The 20,383-nt window shown below is 33.8% G+C and overlaps 1 protein-coding gene across 1 annotated transcript in view; it reads left to right on the top strand.

Moving 5' to 3' along the window:
- LOC115224043 (integrator complex subunit 13) overlaps positions 1–20,383 on the top strand; it is a 417,069-nt gene that overhangs the window by 240,320 nt on the left and 156,366 nt on the right. Inside the window, exons 5-6 of the mRNA XM_036513075.1 lie at positions 6,796–6,886; positions 8,981–9,109. Coding sequence (XP_036368968.1) covers positions 6,796–6,886; positions 8,981–9,109 — 220 coding nt within the window. The remainder of the gene's footprint in view (positions 1–6,795; positions 6,887–8,980; positions 9,110–20,383) is intronic.

Here is a 20,383-nt window from a genome sequence, read left to right as displayed (position 1 = left end):
TTTTTAATTTTGATGTGAAAAGCACAATCGGAGGACAAAAGAATTACAATATTCTGTGTGTATGTGGGAACACCCATATATACATACATATATATATATATACATACATACACACATATATATATATCTCTTATATATATATATATATATATATATATATATGGACAAAATGGTGGTGGTAATGATGATGATGACAGTAATGATAATGGTGATGATGATGATGATGATGATGTTTGTGGGTTTTTTCTTTGTTTTTCCAGTGGACATTATGGTATATAATTTTTGTTATTGTTTTAAATCCTTTTTTTTTTTTTTATATATTTTTGTATTTTTGTTTTTTGTACCAGATCTTTTTCAAAATTAGCCAGCAAGAGAGAGAGAGACCCAGATGCAATATTATTATTAACATCATTATCATAGTTATCATCATCATCATCATCATCACCATTATTTATTATTATTGATGATGATGATGATGATGATGATATTGATAAAAAATATAAGCGGTTTTATTTAATATTTATTGTTTTTTTTCCATTTCTGAAATCATTTATTTTGTTAATTATATTGTACCATTCATAATTTTCTTGTTCATTCTTGTTCTGTCCACCACCACCACCACCACATGTGTGCATATATACACCCACACACGTGTGTGTGTGTGTGAAGTGAATGTGTAGACATACATGTGCATATGTATGCATAAACATACGCATATATACATACATATCTGTATGTATGAGTGTGTCTTTCTGTATATACAAATGTATATGCATACGCATATATCTCTACTGATATGCGTCCACTCTCACACACATAAAAACAGCCATGTAATCACATATATACAAATACATGCACACACACACGTTCTTTAAAAAATTATGACAATAATAAACATTTTTTAAACCCTAAATAGAGATGTGTGTCTTAAGATTGGTTTTGAGATGCCAATTCTCTCCGTTTTTTTTCTCTATCTTTGTGCCTTGTTTAATATTTTTTGTCTCTTTCTCTCTATTTCTATTTGTTCCTCTCTCTCTCTCTCTTTATCCCCATCTCTGTTCTCTGTTTCTCTCTATAGTTATCTGTCTCTGTTACTTAATACCTCCTCATGCTTCTTTCTGTTTTCCTGTTTCTCTCTCTCTCTCTGTCTCTCTCCTTGATTCTCTTTGTCATTCTGTCTGCCTCTCTCTCTCCATCTTGCTCTCTTTCTCCTTCTTTCTCTCTCTCTCTCTCTCTCTCTCTGTCATTATCTCTATCTCTATGTTGTTCCATTTCTTTGTATGTCTTCTCTTTGTTCCATATTTCTCTCTCTTTCTTGTTTCATTTCTCTCTCTCCCTCTCACACACAAACAAGACACTATTATGTTAAAATCCCATACAATAAAGATGTATTTGTAATACATTTAGTTTTTTTAACCCCCCCCCTCAAAAAAAAAACCAGCCCAAATAATTTTGTGTTCAAATCTCACAGAAGTGGCCTTTTTCTTCTGACCTTTGTTAAAAATTTTTTTTCACAATCTTTCTCTTTGTTTTTTCCAGAGAAAACGATACTCAGTTCTCACCAGAGTCAGTTTAGATCACTTTAACCCTTTTGTTACCATATTTCTGACAAAATTCACTGCCTTTCTTTCAATTAAGTATGAAAATAAGCAGAATTTAGTGAAATATCTTTGTCATTATATCAATCTGCTGTTTGAAATATAAATTAGCATAAAATTTTGATGGAATTTTTTTTGCCATATTTTTTTGCAAAACAAGTTTTTTGTTTCAATTAATTTCGAAAATAATGAAGAATTCATTACAAATATCTTTTTCATTATTAAACTCGTGTTTGCAACATAAATTATGAAATTTTGAAGGAATGTTTTAATTTAAATCATTTTAACACTTACGCTACCATATTCACTTCATACGAAATTTTGATAGAAAGGGCTTAATTTGTATCCTTCTAACCTTTTTATTGTCATATTTTTGTTGAAATACACCCTGTTTCAATTAATTTTGAAAATGAAGGAATTTTGTAAAATAACCATGATTACGATGAAGTTGGTGTACAGAATATGTTTAACGTAAAATCTTGAAGGAAAATCTCTCTGTTCAATTTAGATTCCTTCAGAATAGGAAATTGTATCATAGAATCAAGAATGGTTTCCAAGAGTTTGAACATCTGAGAATACAAGACTATCATTTGTTAACCCTTTCGTTACCAACCCGACTGAAACTGGCTCTGGCTCTGTTGTACAAATGTGTTGTTTTCATAGGTTTTGAATTAAAAATCTTCCACCAAACCTTAGTCACAATTTATGTTCCTAACACTGGCTGAATGATAACCAAGTTATTTTACTAAATTCTTTGTTATATTTAAAGTAATTGAAAGAAACACAGAGCATCTCAAAATAAATACAGTATCGAAAGGGTTAATCTATTACAGGATTTTTCTTTCCCCACAGCTGCCACAGGTACCTATTTCTCTCTGAATGGACTAAAGCAACTAAACAATAAAAAAGTGCCTTACTCAATTTTGCTCTATGTCACCCTGACCAAGGACTGAACTCTCTACCTGACAATTGTAAACCCAACGCTTCAAGCTCTACACCCAACATCATCACTAATGTATAAATATTATCTTAATATAAAACCAGAAAACATTAGACGAAATGAATGATGATAATGTTTGGTTGGCAAAATTACTTTCAAAACCAAATACATTTTTTCCTCTTCTCTCAATCAGAATCTGCCTTTTTTTTACATCTTCATTTTGTTTTTTATTTCATTCTTTTTTTTTGTATCAGTTTTTTATTTTTTTATTCTTTTTCATTTATTTAACATTTTTACACCTAATTCCTGCATGATGATGATTGACGATGATGATGATGATGGCAGTGGTAGAGATTAATATGATATTATTATTATTATTATTATTATTATATTATTATTATTATTATTATTATTATAATAATAATAATAATAATGATAATAAACAACTTGAGTCTTTTCTAATCAATTTTCTCTTCACTTACCTTTCATAACAAACTTTGTATCATTTTTCATTTATTTCTTTTAATCCTGACAATGACAAAAAGCAAAAAAAAAAAAAAACCCCAAAAAGCAAAAAAAAACCCCAAAATGCAAAAAAAAAAAAAAGAAAAACAACCCAGCAAACAGAAACAAAGAAAACCTGATAAAATATGTAAAAAAAAAACCCAGTCCGCTAGGTATGCACATATGTGCTCATGCACTTGCATGTATGTGTGTTTAATATTCAACTTATTTTGGGGGGTTGGGGTGGGGTGGGGTGGATTGACAAATTTGGTTCTGGTTCTAAATAAATTATTATCACATTTTCTGCTGCATCATCCATATATATATATATATATATATATATCATGTTGTATTATATTATATTATATTTTTATATATTTTACCTGTTATAGATATATATATATGTGTGTGTGTGTGTCTGTATACACACATATATATATATTAATATTATTTTGTTATATATTATACCTGTTATATATATATATTTGTATGTGTCTGTATATATATAATATTATATTATATTATATTGTTATAAATATTATGCCTACTATATATATGTGTGTGTGTGTATATTATACACACACACTGTTTGTATATATATATACATATAGAGGTGTCTTTATTTTTATATATTCTACAATTTATATCCATACTTCTACATGTCCATTTATTTCACACATGTATCTGTCTGTCTTTCTATCCGTCATCACTTTCCATGTGATGGATAGTAATTGTTTTTTTTGTTTAATTATATTTTTTTGCCAAGTTTTTGTATTTTCACAATTTTGCTATTATCACACACACAGTTTCTTTTTTTATATTCCCCACAATACATACATACATACACATACACACACACACACATATATATATAAATGAATTTTATATATGCATATAGATAAGTATTTGTGTATATATATTTATATATATATATATATATATAGAATATGTAATATTCTTGTTATTATGCAATAACCAACAGCACTGCCATTACGATAATACATATTATATATGAGAAATATATTGATATCACTTTTGCTATTGCTGTATATTGATGATATTATTAATGATATTATCATTATTATGATTATTTCTATAATAATTATTATTGGTTATTATTATTGTTATCTGTTTTCCATTGTTAATATGTCTCTAACAATTACTTTTCGTAATTGTTATTGTAATGATATTTTTTTTTACATTGATAATATTGCTATTATTATTATTATTATTATTGTTATTGTTATTATTATTATTATTATTATTATTATTGTTGTTGTTGTTGTTACTTTTGTCAGAATTGGTAGCGTGTTGGACAGAATAGCTCAGAGTGTAAAGTGATAAGTTTTCACATCTTAAAATCAAATTCTGAAGAAGTTTTTGTTAAGCAGAAGGACTTTGTATGTCTTGAAGTCAATGGGGTCAACTATATTTCTCACCTGCAACATTTGTAGACATGTGTTTAGGCTAGAAATGTTATAATTAGCTTTATTATTATTTTTATTATTATTATTATTATTGTTATTATTATTATTATTATTATTATTATTATTATTGTTGTTGTTGTTGTTGTTAAGGTGGCAAGCTGGCAGAATCGTTAGCATGCTGGACAAAGTGCTTAGTGGCATTTCGTCCATCTTTGCATTCTGAGTTCTAATTCCACCGAGGTCAACTTTGCTTTTCATCCTTTTGGGGTTAGGGTTATATATGTATACACACACACACACACATAACAAGCTTCTTTCAGTTTCTGTCTACCAAATCCACTTACAAGACTTTGGTTGGCCCAAGGCTACATTAGCAGATATTTGCCCAAGGTGCCATGCATAGGGACTGAACCCGGAACCATGTGGTTCGTAAGCAAGCTGCTTACTACACAGCCACTCCTATGAATTATATATATATAATTTCTATGTACTGCATCTTATACACGGAGTATACATAAATGGAAACCACTTTATATATATATATATATATGCATATACAAATCTAGATATCTATGTATTTCATTATATACTCCTGGCACACATAAAAGAAAACCATTATATATATTTCTCATGTTTCTCACCAAATCTAAAATGCAATCATTGATTAATAAATGAAGACTTCTTGGATAAAATATTTTCATCTGCTTTCATCTCGTATCTCTCTTGATATCTTTGTTGTTATCATTATATACATTATTTTTTTTTATCGTCTTGTCATTGATTTTCACACAGTATCAATCAACGGGGTTTCTTGTAGTAAAGAGTCTATATTTAGGATATCAGCATGTTGTGATATCTCTAGTTTTTGATAGCTGCTATATTTAGGTTTTATTTATTTTTTTTTTTAATATAATATTCCGATATTTGTAGTGTTTACAGAGTTCTATCTCTGTGCTGAATGACATCTTGAATAGAAGCTGAGATCCTTCCTGAGTCATATATATTCAAAGGACCAGTTTTTTCAGTTGCTATCACATGTAAACCCCACTTCCTGGATGGGATGTTGATATCTGTCACAGGATAACTCACTTTTGCCAGCTGAGTGGATTGGAATGACAGCAAATGAAGTGTTTGCTGGCCTAGGGATTGAAACCACAATCCTGCAATCATGAATCCAACACTCTAACCACTAAGCCACATATCTCCATGCATGTCTCTTTGGGTGTCTTCTTTTAGTGTAACCCTGAACCAATCAAAGTCTTGTGGATGTAATCGTTAAAAGGAAGCTCATTGTGTGTGGCTTTCACTCTCTACATGTCAGTTCCATTTGATTCGTCTTTATAAGTCAACACCAACATCAAAATAAAAATCAAATGGAAATTGTAGTTAAGACACCTGTGTCGGTGACATGTAAAAAGCACTGTCCGAACGTGGCCGATGCCAGCGCCGCCTGACTGGTGTCTGTGTCAGTGACACGTAAAAGCACCAACCGATCGTGGCCGTTTGCCAGCCTCCCCTGGCCCCTGTGCCGGTGCACATAAAAAGCACTCACTACACTCACGGAGTGGTTGGCGTTAGGAAGGGCATCCAGCTGTAGAAACACTGCCAGATCAGACTGGAGCCTGGTGCAGCCTCCATGGCCTACCAGACCCCGGTCGAACCGTCCAACCCATGCTAGCATGGAAAACGGATGTTAAATGATGATGATTATGATGATGATGAAGTCGAAAGGCACTTGTTATTTTCTTGTTGTTTTTATTTGTAATTGTGTAACATGTTCTCTGTTTTTTTTTTGTCTTTGTCCTACACATTCGCTAGCTTTTTCGCAAAAAATCTAATGCTTTTAGACATTTTGGGGGCAACCTGATTTGAACAGTCTCGAAATGTAAAGGTGGATGAAATTCTACTTGGGGGACGTGAGTGCTAGTGAATTATATCAACCCCAGTACGTAACTGGTACTTATTTCATTGAACCTACAAAGATGAAAGTCCAAGTTGACCGTGGCAGAATTTGAACTTAGATCATGAAGATGGATGAAATGTTGCTAAGCATTTTGTCCTGCATGATAATGATTCTGCCAGCTGGCCGCCTTAACAGCAACAACAGCAACAACGATGGCAATAATGTAACTATAATTAAACAAAGAAAATTAATGACTGAGAAGACTTAAAAACAAAACAAAAAGAAAATTAAATCAATTATGACTATAGTTGTCTTACGCTTTAAAACTATTAATTAAGAATATGTCTTTATAATTGTAAATTAATTAATTATTTAATTAATGTTATGTTTTGTTATGTTCTTTGTTGTTTCATCTTCTTACAGACTTCTGCCGATCAACCATTGTGATCTGGTCCTGGTGCATATTGTTCCAGTTGGTGATGAAGTGAAGTTCTCAGACAAACCCCTCAAAGAGGTAGGTGTATATTGTGTATGTGTGTATGTAATTCCATTGAGGTCGCTGGTTCCCAGAGTTTTTGCTTGATGGGTAAACGCTGCTTAAGAGTTGGTCTTTAGTTTTCCATTGTGGCTGGCGCTAAGATGCAAACACAGCGAAGTTGGAATATGGTGGAAGAATCTCGGAATGATATGATTGGGTGCAGCTCTTTGGATGCTAATGATCTGGCATGGCTGACTGGACATAGAGCCTGTTTTGGTGGCGGTTGTTTTTGGCACTGGAGACAAACACACTCACACACATGCATGCAAAAATATACACATAATGATAGAAGGAGAGAGAGAGAGAGAAAGAGAGAGATTATAATTCATTAATTGTACATGATTGGCAGAAACTCTTTCCATCTCATGTGTACAGACTGAAAGAAGGAGTGAGAGGGGGATGGTGTGGGACAGATGGAAAAGTGGAGAGAGGGAAAGAGGGAAGGAGCGAAAGAGGGAGATAGAGAGAGAGGGAGGAAGAGGGAGGGAAGGAGGGGAAGGGAGATAAAGGTAATGTGAGGGAAAGAGGGAGGAAGGGAGACAGGAAAGAAAGGAGAGAGAAAGGGAAGGAGAAGGGGAAAGAGGGAGGAAGGGAGACAAAGGAAAGAAAGGAGAGAGAGAGGGAGGGAGAAAGAGAGGGAGAAGGGGAAAGAGGGAGGAAGGGAGACAGGAAAGAAAGGTGAGAGAGAGAGAAGGGGAAAGAGGGAGGAAAGGAGACAGAGGAAAGAAAGGAGAGAGAGGAAAGAGGGGGCAGAATGAGAGAAGCATTGAAATGAAAGAGTTGTTAAAATGTCGGCTGCAGCTGCACCGAAACAGCTGTGCCACAATGTCTCATACACAAAGTATCTTAAATTACTTAATCCACAAACAAATACCAAACCAACATGACAAATTCATTTAACCCTTGTCAGTTTTACTGTTGTTGTTGTTGATGCTGCTGTTTGGTGGGCTACTGTGTTGGTGTATCTGGGTGATCTATGCCATACTGAGGTACCCACCAACATCTGAACGTGGCCAATACCAGCACTGCCCTGACAGGCTTCCATGCTGGTGGCACGTAAAAAGCACCCACTACACTCATGGAGTGGTTGGCATTAGGAAGGGCATCCAGCTGTAGAAACACTGTCAGATCAGACTGGAGCCTGGTGCAGCCTCCTGGCTTCCCAGACCCTGGTCGAACCGTCCAACCCATGCTAGCATGGAAAACGGATGTTAAACGATGATGATGATGTATATATACTGTTGCTATTATGCAAAAGTGTCGTAAGTCCAAAATGTTGCTTTTTCAGAAAACGAAAAAATAGGTTCACCATTGCATAGCATAACTGTTGTGCTACACTTTGACAATTTTTGATATCTTGGCATCTGAAGCTGCTGGAGATGTGATAGTTTGACGAAAAAAACCCCGGATATTACAAGCAAAAATAAATATTGAAGACAATGCATTTGGTCAAATTTGGACATACGACAGTTTAACATAATAACAATGAAAGTAGTCAGCATTTGCATAAATACTATTTATAAAATGTGTACACCACTACAAACAATGTGTGTATATATGTGTATATATATATACCGGAGTAAGCACATAAATGTGAAACAAGGTGGAAAAAAGAGTACTCAAATACCAGAGGTAGAGTAATATGCTTTATTTAAAAGCAGCAGAAATATAGCAAAAGCTGTTACTCAGAGTTTCACGTTCCCATTCGTCAGACAGTTTTACTCTGACGTACGGGAATGTGAAACTCCGAGTAACAGCTTTTGTTATATTTCTGCTGCTTTTAAATAAAGTATATATATATATATATATATGTTAAAGCATTTGATGTATCTAAACATAATGTAATGAAGTGTTCTTCTGAAGAACCGTTGTGGCTTAGCATCCTCTTACCTTATGAAGACCACTGCAGAGGATGCAAATACTCACAATGGTGAAACATATGTAGAGAACAAATGATACAAACTGTATCTCATGTTTATCATAATTTCTCAGACACACACACACACACACACACACACACACACACATATACACATTCACACAATAAATATACATATGTGTATCTTACAGGTGTCTCCACAACTGTCGGTGGAGGTTCACGTGACTCAGGCCGGTCGTATCCTGTACAACAAACTCGCAGCATTGGTTCAGCAGTACTACAACTTGTCTTCGACCACTGTAACAGGAATTCCAATGAAGGTAAGAGAGAGAGAGAGAGAGAGAGGGAGAGAGAGAGAGAGGCCGGGGGGTAGAATTTAATTGTATTCGATGGCATAAAAGACGCACTGACATATTAGACAAATCCTGATTTCAACATCGACTATCTTTTATCTTTTACTTGTTTCAATCATTTGACTGTGGCCATGCTGGAGCGCCGCCTTTAGTCGAACAAATCAACCTCAGGACTTATTCTTTATAAGCCTAGTACTTATTCTATCGGTCTCTTTGGCCGAACCGCTAAGTTATGGGGATGTAAACACACCAGCATTGGCTGCCAAGCGATGTTGGTGGGACAAACAGAGACACACAAACACACACACACACACACACACACACATATACATATGTACAACAGGCTTCTTTCAGTTTCTGTCTACCAAATCCACTCACAAGGCTTTGGTCAGCTCAAGGCTATAGTAGAAGACACTTGCCAAAGGTGCCTTGCAGTGGGACTGAACCCGGAACCTTGTGGTTCATAAGCAAGCTACTTACCACACAGCCATCCAACACTATTTTGCATGATCTCTGAGTTCTATGAGTTTATGGAAATTTTCTGTCATATTTTGCTTCTTTGATTCTCTGAAATTTTTCGCTGTGGACATAAAAATGGATACCAGTTTCGTGTCGTCGAGCAGTGAGTTGGAAGTCAAAGAATTTTTGAATAGAAACGGAAAAATCTAGTAAAATAAACAGTGAACATAAAAATCAGGTGTGTGATTATGAATTGGATAGTTCTATTTCCAAAAGCGAAATGATTCTGACAACAATTACAACAGCAATAAAAATCAAATGAATTTGTACCTGAATGCTGTAAGAATTTGAAACTGTTTTTCTTTGTAATCTTCAGGAAAAGACCAGTTCTAGCCACAGTCTTTCTAATGAAACAAAACCATTAGATTATTATTTTTTAAATTTTTACTATTTCCTTTGAAGTGATTACTGTGGGTAATGAATTGTTCCGCAGAACATAAACAAAAAGGATAAAAAGATAGTTTTTGGTTTCCCACCTGCTTAGGAGAAATCCAAGCATTTTAAAGAATAGTCTGTACATTTTTACACTTTGGTTTTTTACTGAAATTTTTTCTTGAGAACACATTCTTCGTGGAAAATGTTGATTTTGATGTCTATATCTAGCATTATAGGCTGTCTACTTTTAGTGGTCAGTCCTCTAAATTTTGTATGTAAAAAAAAAAAATCTTTGGATTTTTTAAAAATATGTTAGGCCACTGATTTTAATTGATTAATATCAATTTCTACCCTTATTTAATTGTACATATATATATACATATAGTATATATATATATATTTATATAAAAAATTAGAAAAAAACACCTTTTATCAATTCAAAATGAACAATTAAATTACACCATCTAGAAAATTACATATAATAGAAATATTAAAATTAAAATAACAATAATATACCGATGATTAAGTAAATTGCAAAATAATAATAAAAACGTATATATTTGGTAGAATAATGACGCGTATTTCGTTATTTTCTAGATGGTGTAATTTAATTGTTCATTTTGAATTGATAAAAGGTGTTTTTTTTTCTAATTTATATATATATATATATATATATATATTATATTTTGTGAAATTTGATTTAGTATTTCTAAATCGAATTTTTCCCTGTAAGTTAGGAATAGTATTCCTCAAATAATTATTATATATATATATATATATATATAATATATATATATATATATAGAATATGGAGACTTGTTCATCCTCAAAATTTATATCCCTTTATTTTACAATTTCTTACTTCATATGTTTATGTTATTACAACCTACATGTGTTTCTGTTACATGAAGTATGGGCAGTTTTACATGTAGCTGGGCCTGATTTTCTGTGCAGCTTCATTCAGGGTCTGTCCACCAGCCAGTTTGCTTTGAAACCAGCTGGTGGCCAGACCTGAATGAAGCTGTGCAGAAAATTATACCCAGTTGCATGTGCAGCTGTCCATTCTCACTGCAATGGAAACCTGTGTAGGTCATGATGACATAAAAATATGCTGCATGAAATTGTAAAAGAAAGGGATATAAATTTTGAGGATGAGCGAGTCTTCATATTCTATATTGTTATAATTATTGCTAATATACACTCCAGATAATATTACAATCTGGTGAAGCAGACACAGAATTACCCATCAGTGGAATTTACAGTGTGAGTGACAACTAATAGGAGTCAGAGACGTTGAATACTAATTGATGCAGTTAGCTGTGACATGGAACTGAACAGAAAACCATCTGGTTAATATGTTCCTCTAAATTCATGTTAAAAAAAAATATTTTACCCCAGTGTCATTTTGATGGCATGCACTGCTATCTCACTCGATAATAATAATAAAATGCTTTCTAATCGCTGTATCAATACCAACAGATGACAGTGTTTCTCTAAAAGAAACAGAGAAACTTTCAAAATACAGAGACCTGGAACTGGAGGTAACTCGAATGTGGAACCTAAAAATGGAAACATTAGGTATGATACAAAAGACATTCAGATGAATGCAGTACAAAAACACAAGGATTCACAAATGTATAAAGCATACAAAAAATAGCACTACTGGGCACTGCACACATCCTACGTAAAACACTTTCAATACAGTGAAAATAAAAGCGCACAACAAACCATAGCACATCCCCAAGGCACAAAGAGCTGCGTTCAGTAGTGCAGAGAAAGCATGTGATAAAAATAAGACTACTGAATAATACTAATCATAATAATAATGATAATGATGATAATAATAATAATAATAATAATAATAATATAATAATAATAATAATAATTTCTTTTCTTTGCCACCAGGGTGAAGGATGAGGGGGATAGTTGAAAGATAGACATAACGACTAGGGAGTTTACATATGATATAATGGTAAAGAAATGGGGTGGGAGTACGATAATAATAATAATAATAATAATAATAATAATAATAATAATATTGATGATAATAATAATGATGATAATAAAAAATTCAAATTTTGCCACAAGGGCAGTAATTTTGCGGAGGAGATAGTTGATTACATCAACCTCAGTATTCAACTGGTACTTAATTTATTAAACCCGAAAGGATGAAAGGCAAAGTCGACCTCGGCGGAATTTGAACTCAGAACGTAGCGACAGGCGAAATACTGCTAAGCATTTCATCCAATGTGTTGACGATACAGCCAGCTCACTACCTCAGTAGTAGTAGTAGTAGTAGTAGTAGTAGTAGTGATAATAATGATGATGATAATAATAATAATTGTAGTAGTAGTAGTAGTAGTAATCATAATAATGATATTAATAATAGTAACAATAATGATAACAGTAGTACTAGTAGCAATTGTAGTAGTAGTAATAGTAGTAGTAGTAGTAGATGAGAGTAAAATAGAGAATGACAAAAAATGATGAAATATTTAATGCTGACAATTCACCAAAGCAAATATAAAGTAGAAAAACATGACATTAATCTGATGTAGACCAGCGGGTTTTTTTGTTTTTATATCTTTACATTTTGTAATAGTGGTTTTTTTTTTTGATGATTTTGTCAACTTTTCTTTTTGCAGAATGCAATTGTAGTAAACTCCAATTTTTTTTTTTATTTTTGTTCGGTGTTTATACTTTTTGTTATTTTTTTTTTTTGTTTTTCTTTTCTTTTTTTTTTGTTTTAGATCTTGGCTGTTGTGTTTGTTTTTGAGATTTTTTTTTGTCTTGGTCCCCCCCCCGCCTCACCCTCTGCTCCCTCCCCCCACACTTCCCCTATCCTACCAGTGTTTGATTTCTCAACAGACAGATTAACGAGATTAGCAATTTAAATAATTCTGCTAACTACTAAATACACCAGTAAATCAATAACTACGTGTGTGTGTGTGTTTGTGTGCATGTTATGCATATATATATATGTGTGTGTGTGTATGAGTATTATATATATATATATATATGTGTGTGTTTTTGTGTGTATGACTAATATATATATATATATGTGTGTGTGTGTATGAGTTATATATATGTATGTATGTATATTTAAATTTCAAAATTTAAACAGAAAAATAATAAAAAGATGAATGGAAAATACACGTATAAGATATGGACATATGTGTGTTTGTGTGTGTATATATAAATCTCTGTTGATTCACCAGAAGCAATAAATTACAGGACTCAATACCAATGTAGGGTGTTCTTTAATACATTCCAATTGAAAGGCTCTGGTTTCCAATACCCAGGGTCTCTTGTTTCCACTCGTCAGCTGGTAAACTGTTAGAATCAGTTCACCAGCTGATACTTAGGAAGGGAGTAACTCTGAGTATTGCAGATTGAAGCCTTTCAGTTACGATGTGTTTGTAGCTATGTGGTAATAAGCTTGGTTTCCAACTGTATGGTTCTGGGTTCAGTCCCACTGTGTGGAACCTTGAATAAGTTTCTTCTATAGTGTCAGACCACTGAAGGCCTTGTGAGTGTATTTAACAAATTCCCAACAGATGCAAGCATGGGAAAACGGATACCAAAAGAATGATGTATCTTTTATCATTTGCTTGTTTCAGTCATTAGACTGAGGCCATACTGGAGCACTGACTTGAAGAAATTTTAGTCAAGTGAATGGAACCCAGTACTTAAGCTTTTTTTTAATGAAAGAAGTGTGTCATATATGTGTGTGTGTGTCTTCATATCCGTATTTAACATCCACTACTGCTTGCCAAGTGGTGTTGGTGTGTTTACATCCCCATTACTTGGGGTTTCAACAAAAAGAGACAGATAGAATAAGTACCATGCTTTTTTTAAAAAAGAGCATAAGTACTGGGTTCCATTCATTTGACTAAAAATTCTTCTAGTCAGTGCTCCAGTATGGCCTCAGAAACATGTGAATGATGAAAGATACATCATCCTTTTGGTGTCCATTTTCCCATGCTTGCATGTGTTGGAAATTCGGTAAGGCAGATTCCCCTTCTTTCATGAATCCTCACATGTTTCCAAGCAATAATACCCAGGTGGAACAGTATGATGGAAGTGCAGCAACTGTTGTTGCGAAGAAGGTGAAATCAATGGCAATGAAAAAAGCATTTGAACAAAAACCTCTGCATAGCAAATATGTGGCCCTTAGCAAACAAGCTGATGTAGACCAGAAGCACACCCATTAGTGGCCATAGAGCTCAGGGCTAAAGGCAGAGAGCAAAGGCTTTATCTCAGCTGCTTAAGATCAGAGCTTATTGGCATGGAACTACCAAGCTTCTGTGATGTAAAATGGAGTAGACCCAAAGTGCCGATACTGCAATGATGGGATTGAAACAGTGGACCACCTAATTTCTGGGAGTACGGTTTTAGCACCTGTAGAGTATAAATCAAGACATGACAAAGTTGGCCAATATCTACACTGGTTAATATGTCAGCGTTATAAAGTCAAAACTTCTGACAAATGGTATAAGCACCACCCTGAGGCTGTAACTGAGGGAGAAAATTTAACGCTTTCAAGTAGATAGAGAAACATCAATGGTAATAAACCAGATATTGTTGTGAAAGACCAAAACGATAAAATCTGTTTATTGATTGACATAAGCGTTCCTTGCGATCATAATATCTTGAGAAAAGAATTTGACAAGCTCAGAAAATATAAAGATTTGCTGATTGAAGTCAGAAAAATGTGGCATCAGAAGATGGTTACAATACCAGTGATTGTAAGAGCACTTGGAATGATAAAAAAAAAGGAACTGAAAATTATTTGAGAATGACCCCTGGCTTACCATCAATGCAGGAAGTGCAAAAGATTGTTTTAACTGATATGTCACATGTATTGAGATCATTGTTGCTGTGAATTTTTAAAAACTTTTCCCCCTTTTCCATTTTTTTCATTTTTTCTGTTCTATTTTTTGTTTTCCTTCTTTCTTTCTTTCTTTCTTTCTTTCTTTCTTTCTTTCTTCCCTCCTTTTTTTTCCTACCACATGTCTTCGTAAATGAAATATCTGCTGTATGTATTTTAATGACCTACAAATGTGTAGAGTGAGTTTCTTTGCCCTAGGTGTTGGTAGACACTCGGCAAGAAATGGAAACAAAACTGAAAGAAGAAAATATCACACTCATAATAATAATAATAATAATAATAATAATAATAATAATAATAATGATGATGATGATGATTTTATTTATTTGCCACCAGGGCGAAGGATGAGGGAAACAATACAAAGACTGACATAAAATGTTGGGGTTTACATATAATGAAATTGTAAAATAATTAGATAACAAAAAAAAATCTAAGTATACATGGTATACAATGGAAGATGTAGCCCTCCTCATACAGGATGACCTCTAGGGATAATCAAGGAACCCCACTGTCCTGGATTTCCCTGAACACCAAGAGCAAGTGCCCCTTCCAATTCCTTCTCTCCGACTCACAGGTCTACACTCAGAGAAGTACCATCCACTCTTGCCATTTTTGTAACTTTCACCCACCTTTGAATAAATTCAAGAAAACTCAAAGCCTGAAATTTTGGGGGTGGGGCTAGTCGATTATGTTGATCCCAGTGCGTAATTGGTATTTATTTCATCGACCTCAAAAGAATGAAAGGCCAAGTCGACCTCAGCGGAACTTGAACTCAGAATGTAAAGACGGATGAAATGCTGCTAAGCATTTTGCCCAGTGTGCTAACCACTCTGCCAGCTTGTCACCTTAACCCTTTAGTATTTAAACCAGCCATATCCGGCCAAAATAGTTAATCTGTTTTATGTTCAAACTGACCAGATCCAGGCTCTCACACCTACCCTACAATGTTATTCTACATTAAGTGATTACACCATCAAGATCTTGAAGATATGAGATAATGCATGATTAATTCAAATCAATGGGAATCAATAGGCATTATGTTTGATAGAATAATCTGAACACTAAAGGGTTAATATCAACAACAACAACAACAACAACACAACAACAACAATAATAATGATAACAAAAGCAACACCGCTTTCTTTATTCACCACTAAGGGTTCACAGTAAACGTTGTGGATGGCAGAGGGCCGTAGTATGTGGGGTTGCGTAAAGGAGTGTTTGAAAAGTAGAAAAATAACAACAGACGTGTATTGACATTGAAAACGTAAGTGAAAATTTAAACAGTTTCTCTGCTGAATTCTTGCATTCAATAAATTCTGCCAACGTCAAATATTTTCTTTCTTTTATTTCAAAACAAGTGTAAACACACCAAGCAATTACAAAGCTGAATTGTGATCAGCTTTTGGCTGGGCTTTTGCATTTGCTGATATAAGGCTTCACTTTGTTACAGTTTAATCTCAAAAGATGCAGCAGATATATACCTAGCTTCTTTCACTTGTTTCCATCATTGGACTGCTGCCATGCTGCAGCAGTGCTTTTAAAGGGTTTTAGTCAAACAAATTGGTTCCATTATTTACTTTCCCTTTTCAGTCTGGGACTTATCCTATCATTTGTCTTTTGCCAAACTGCTAAGTTATAAGGAGGTGAACAGACCAACACCGATTGCCAAACAGTGGGAGGGTCAAACACACTGACACGAGTGCATGCACATGCACACACACAAGCACTCATCCATCCATCCATCCATATGTGTGTGTGTGTGTGTGTGTGTGTGTGTGTGTGTGTGTGTGTGTGTGTGTGTGTATATGTGTGTGTGTGTATGTATGTATGTATAGCATTTTAACATCCACTTTTCTGTGTTTGAATGGATCAGACTGAGTTTATTGAAGCAAAATAAAAATGTTTTCCCCTGGTACATATATATATATATATATGTACTACATATGGAGTAGCATGGCTTGCTAGCTGCAGATGCTTGTCTAGGCCTTGTGAACATATAATAATTCCAGTGAAATATACAACTGCTCTATCATACCACCACTGCTTATATCTCTCTCAGATATTTAGAAATGTAATATTTCTGTTTTTGTGATCAGTGGATTTATTTCACTGGAATTATTATATATGTTTACAAGGTCTAGACAAGCATCTGCAGCTAGCAAGCCATGCTACTCCAGACTGATGATGAGCAAAAACTCAGAAACTAGTCTCTGGATGCAGGCTTAGCTGGGTGGGGGTGCTTATCTCCCCCTTGTAAACATAAGGACACAGGAAATGTGTCAAGGCCGACAGGAAGCGTTGATGCTTCCTAGGGCTAAATACCGGTGGTGTGATTCCCTTTATGGGACTGTTACGTTAAGTTGACAGTATACAACCGCTCTATCGTACCACTACTGCTTATATCTCTCTGAGATATTTAGAAATGTAACATTTCTATAATACAAATAATTAATGTGATAATATATTTCTCATTTAAACTCCATTTCAAAACTGTAAACAAATGCTTTAATCAGCTTTTCTTATTTTATCCCAGAATAGCCATTCTCACATAGTATAATTAAAAAATTAAATAGACTGTTTCCCAAAGAAATTCTATATAAGAAATGCAAGTAAATGTTTTTAAGGCCGTTTTACTTCTTAAATATTGACACAGCATAATTAAAAGATAAACATTACAAGATATATGCAGGCGTGGCTGTGTGGTAAGAAGTTTGCTTCCCAACTACATGGTTCTGGGTTCAGTCCCACTGCACGGCACTTTGGAAAGTGCCTTCTATTATAACCTCAGGTTGACCAAAGCCTTGTGAGTAGATTTGGTAGGCAGAGACAGAAAGAAGCCCACTGTACATGATAGATCGTTAGCTCCTACACGCATTTTTTCTCTCCTTTTTTCTCTCCTTGTTTCTCTTCTTGTTTCTCTCTCTCCTTGTTTCTTTCTTTCTGTGTATCTTTCTGTCGAAGAGCGTAGGCTCGAAACGTAAAAGACTTTTTCTATTTCTATTCCTGAGTGCTATACTAATACATTTGTTTGTTTGTACTCCACCTGCCTTCGTCTTTTGTTTATTTTTGTAAACTTTCCCTTTATCTCTCTCTCTCTCTCTCTCTATATATATATATATAATTTATATTCACATTTTTTTGGCCATCTTGGAAACTCTGAAGCACTCGTACACTTGTGTGCAGCTCATACACTCCTCTCCATACACTTTCAGCAACTTTGTGTAGGATTCTGAGCAGGTATCGCCATGGCAATTTTCTCTTTGATGGTCAATGCAAGGATCACATGCTACACACCTTCCTTCCAAGCACTGCTGTAAAAAGCAGAAGTGAGCTAGAACATTAAAACTTAGTGCGCATGCACAGCAGAGTTCAAGGTCAATTTTTGATAAAGATGCTTCAGTCTGCATGCTTGAGCTTCTTTACTATGGCAACAGTCCGGATACTTATTGATAAGACCTCGTATACATATGCACACATGCATACATACATATATTCATACATACACACACACACATATATATATATGTATATATAATATATATACAAATATATACATAATTATATGTATATATATATATGTGTGTGTGTATATATATATTTATGTACATATATGTTTGTGTGCGTATATATATAGATATATGTATGTGTATATTTATTTATATATATATGTATGTATGCATATATGTATGTGTGTGTATCTATATATATATGTGTGTGTATATATATATGTATATATGTTGAAGTGATCTATATTTTAAAAAACATTGGAAATTTCAATTTTGTATCATATTAAGCCGATGTCAGAGTTCAAAATCCAATAAATAAATAAATAAATATGAAGATAAAATATAAACAAGAAAATCAAACAATCAAACAAACATAATTGATTAAAGTTATGTTTGTGAATATTAATGTTATTTATTTCAACAACAGCAGTAATAACAATAACAATAATCATAACAATAATAATAATGATAATAATCATAACAATAATAATAATGATTATAATAATAATAATTATAATAATAATAATAATAATCGTAATTATGGTAATTGTAATTATGATAATAGTAATCATGGTAGAAAAGCAGTAATAGTTGCTGCAGCAGCAGTAGTAGTTGTGATGATGACGACGACGACAATAACAACAACATTAATAATGATAATAATAATAATAATAATAATGATGATGATTTCTTTATATTTGCCACAAGGGTTTCCATGAAGAAAAACATTATGGACAGCACAGGGCAAAACAAAAAAAAATGTGTGTGTGTATGCGTGTGTGTGTGTGTGAATGTGTGTGTAGTCGTGAGGGTTTTGCCTGTAAGCAGGACTAATAAAATATCAAAAGAAAAAAGAGGTAGATCAGGAATGTGTATTCCTCAATAGGGGGGGAGATGTTCAAGGACTGCTCATGGAAAATCCCCATGAAAAACCATGGGTACCCTGATTTTTGGTGCAGGTGCCTTTTTCCGTTTCCTTTCCTTGCCACTTTCTTCCACCTTTCGGCAAACTGGTTAGAAGACAACACTTCCCTCTCCATCCTTAATAATAATAATAATAATAATAATGATCCTTTCTACTATAGGTGCAAGGCCTGAAATTTGTAGGGAGGGGGACTAGGCGATTACATTGACCGCAGTGTTTCACTGGTACTTGATTTATCGACACCTGAAGGGATGAAAGGCAAAGTCAACCCTGGTGGCATTTGAACTCAGAACATGAAGACCAATGAAAGACAATTGTGCCTGCTTGCCATTTTGATGATGATGATATGATGATGATGATGATAATAATAATAATAATAATAATAATAATATAATAGTAAAAATTGAGATAGCAGCACTGATGATGGTGATGGTTATTATTATTATTATTATTATTATTATTATTATTATTATTATTAGTATTATTATTATTAAAGATATTATTGAAATATAGGATAACAAAAATAATCAGAAATAACACAATCATTTCCTCTCTACACACATACATTCAATGGCACATCAAAGAGTGACTGTTGTTGTTGCTAGTCTTTCTGTAAATTTCTGAAGTCAACATGTTACAATTTGTCTTCTTCTTATCAGGAACGGCTGTGTGGTTAAGGAGGTGACGTTGCAACCACATGATTCTGGGTTCAGTCCCACTATGTTGCACCTTGGGCAGGGGGCTTTTACTATAACCTCAGCCGATCAAGCCTTATAGGAGTAATACCATAGACAGAAGCTTTATGGAAGCTTGTTGTGTGTGTGGAAAGCAGGCGTTAAACGATGATGATGATGATGATGTAATGTCCTCTGGCTATGATTGTTAATACAAGGAAGATAACCAGATGACCATCCCTTTATAACATAAGGTGGGATTAGAAATTTGAGTTAGAAATTAAAGAATACAAGGAAGAGGATGCAGAGATTTCTTACATTGATGCATTTATTTATTTGTTTTTCTTT

Source organism: Octopus sinensis, linkage group LG24, assembly GCF_006345805.1.
Source record: "Octopus sinensis linkage group LG24, ASM634580v1, whole genome shotgun sequence".
NCBI lineage: Eukaryota > Metazoa > Mollusca > Cephalopoda > Octopoda > Octopodidae > Octopus > Octopus sinensis.
The sequence above is the reverse complement of the archived record's forward strand: the minus strand, read 5'-3'. Positions and strand labels throughout refer to the sequence as shown.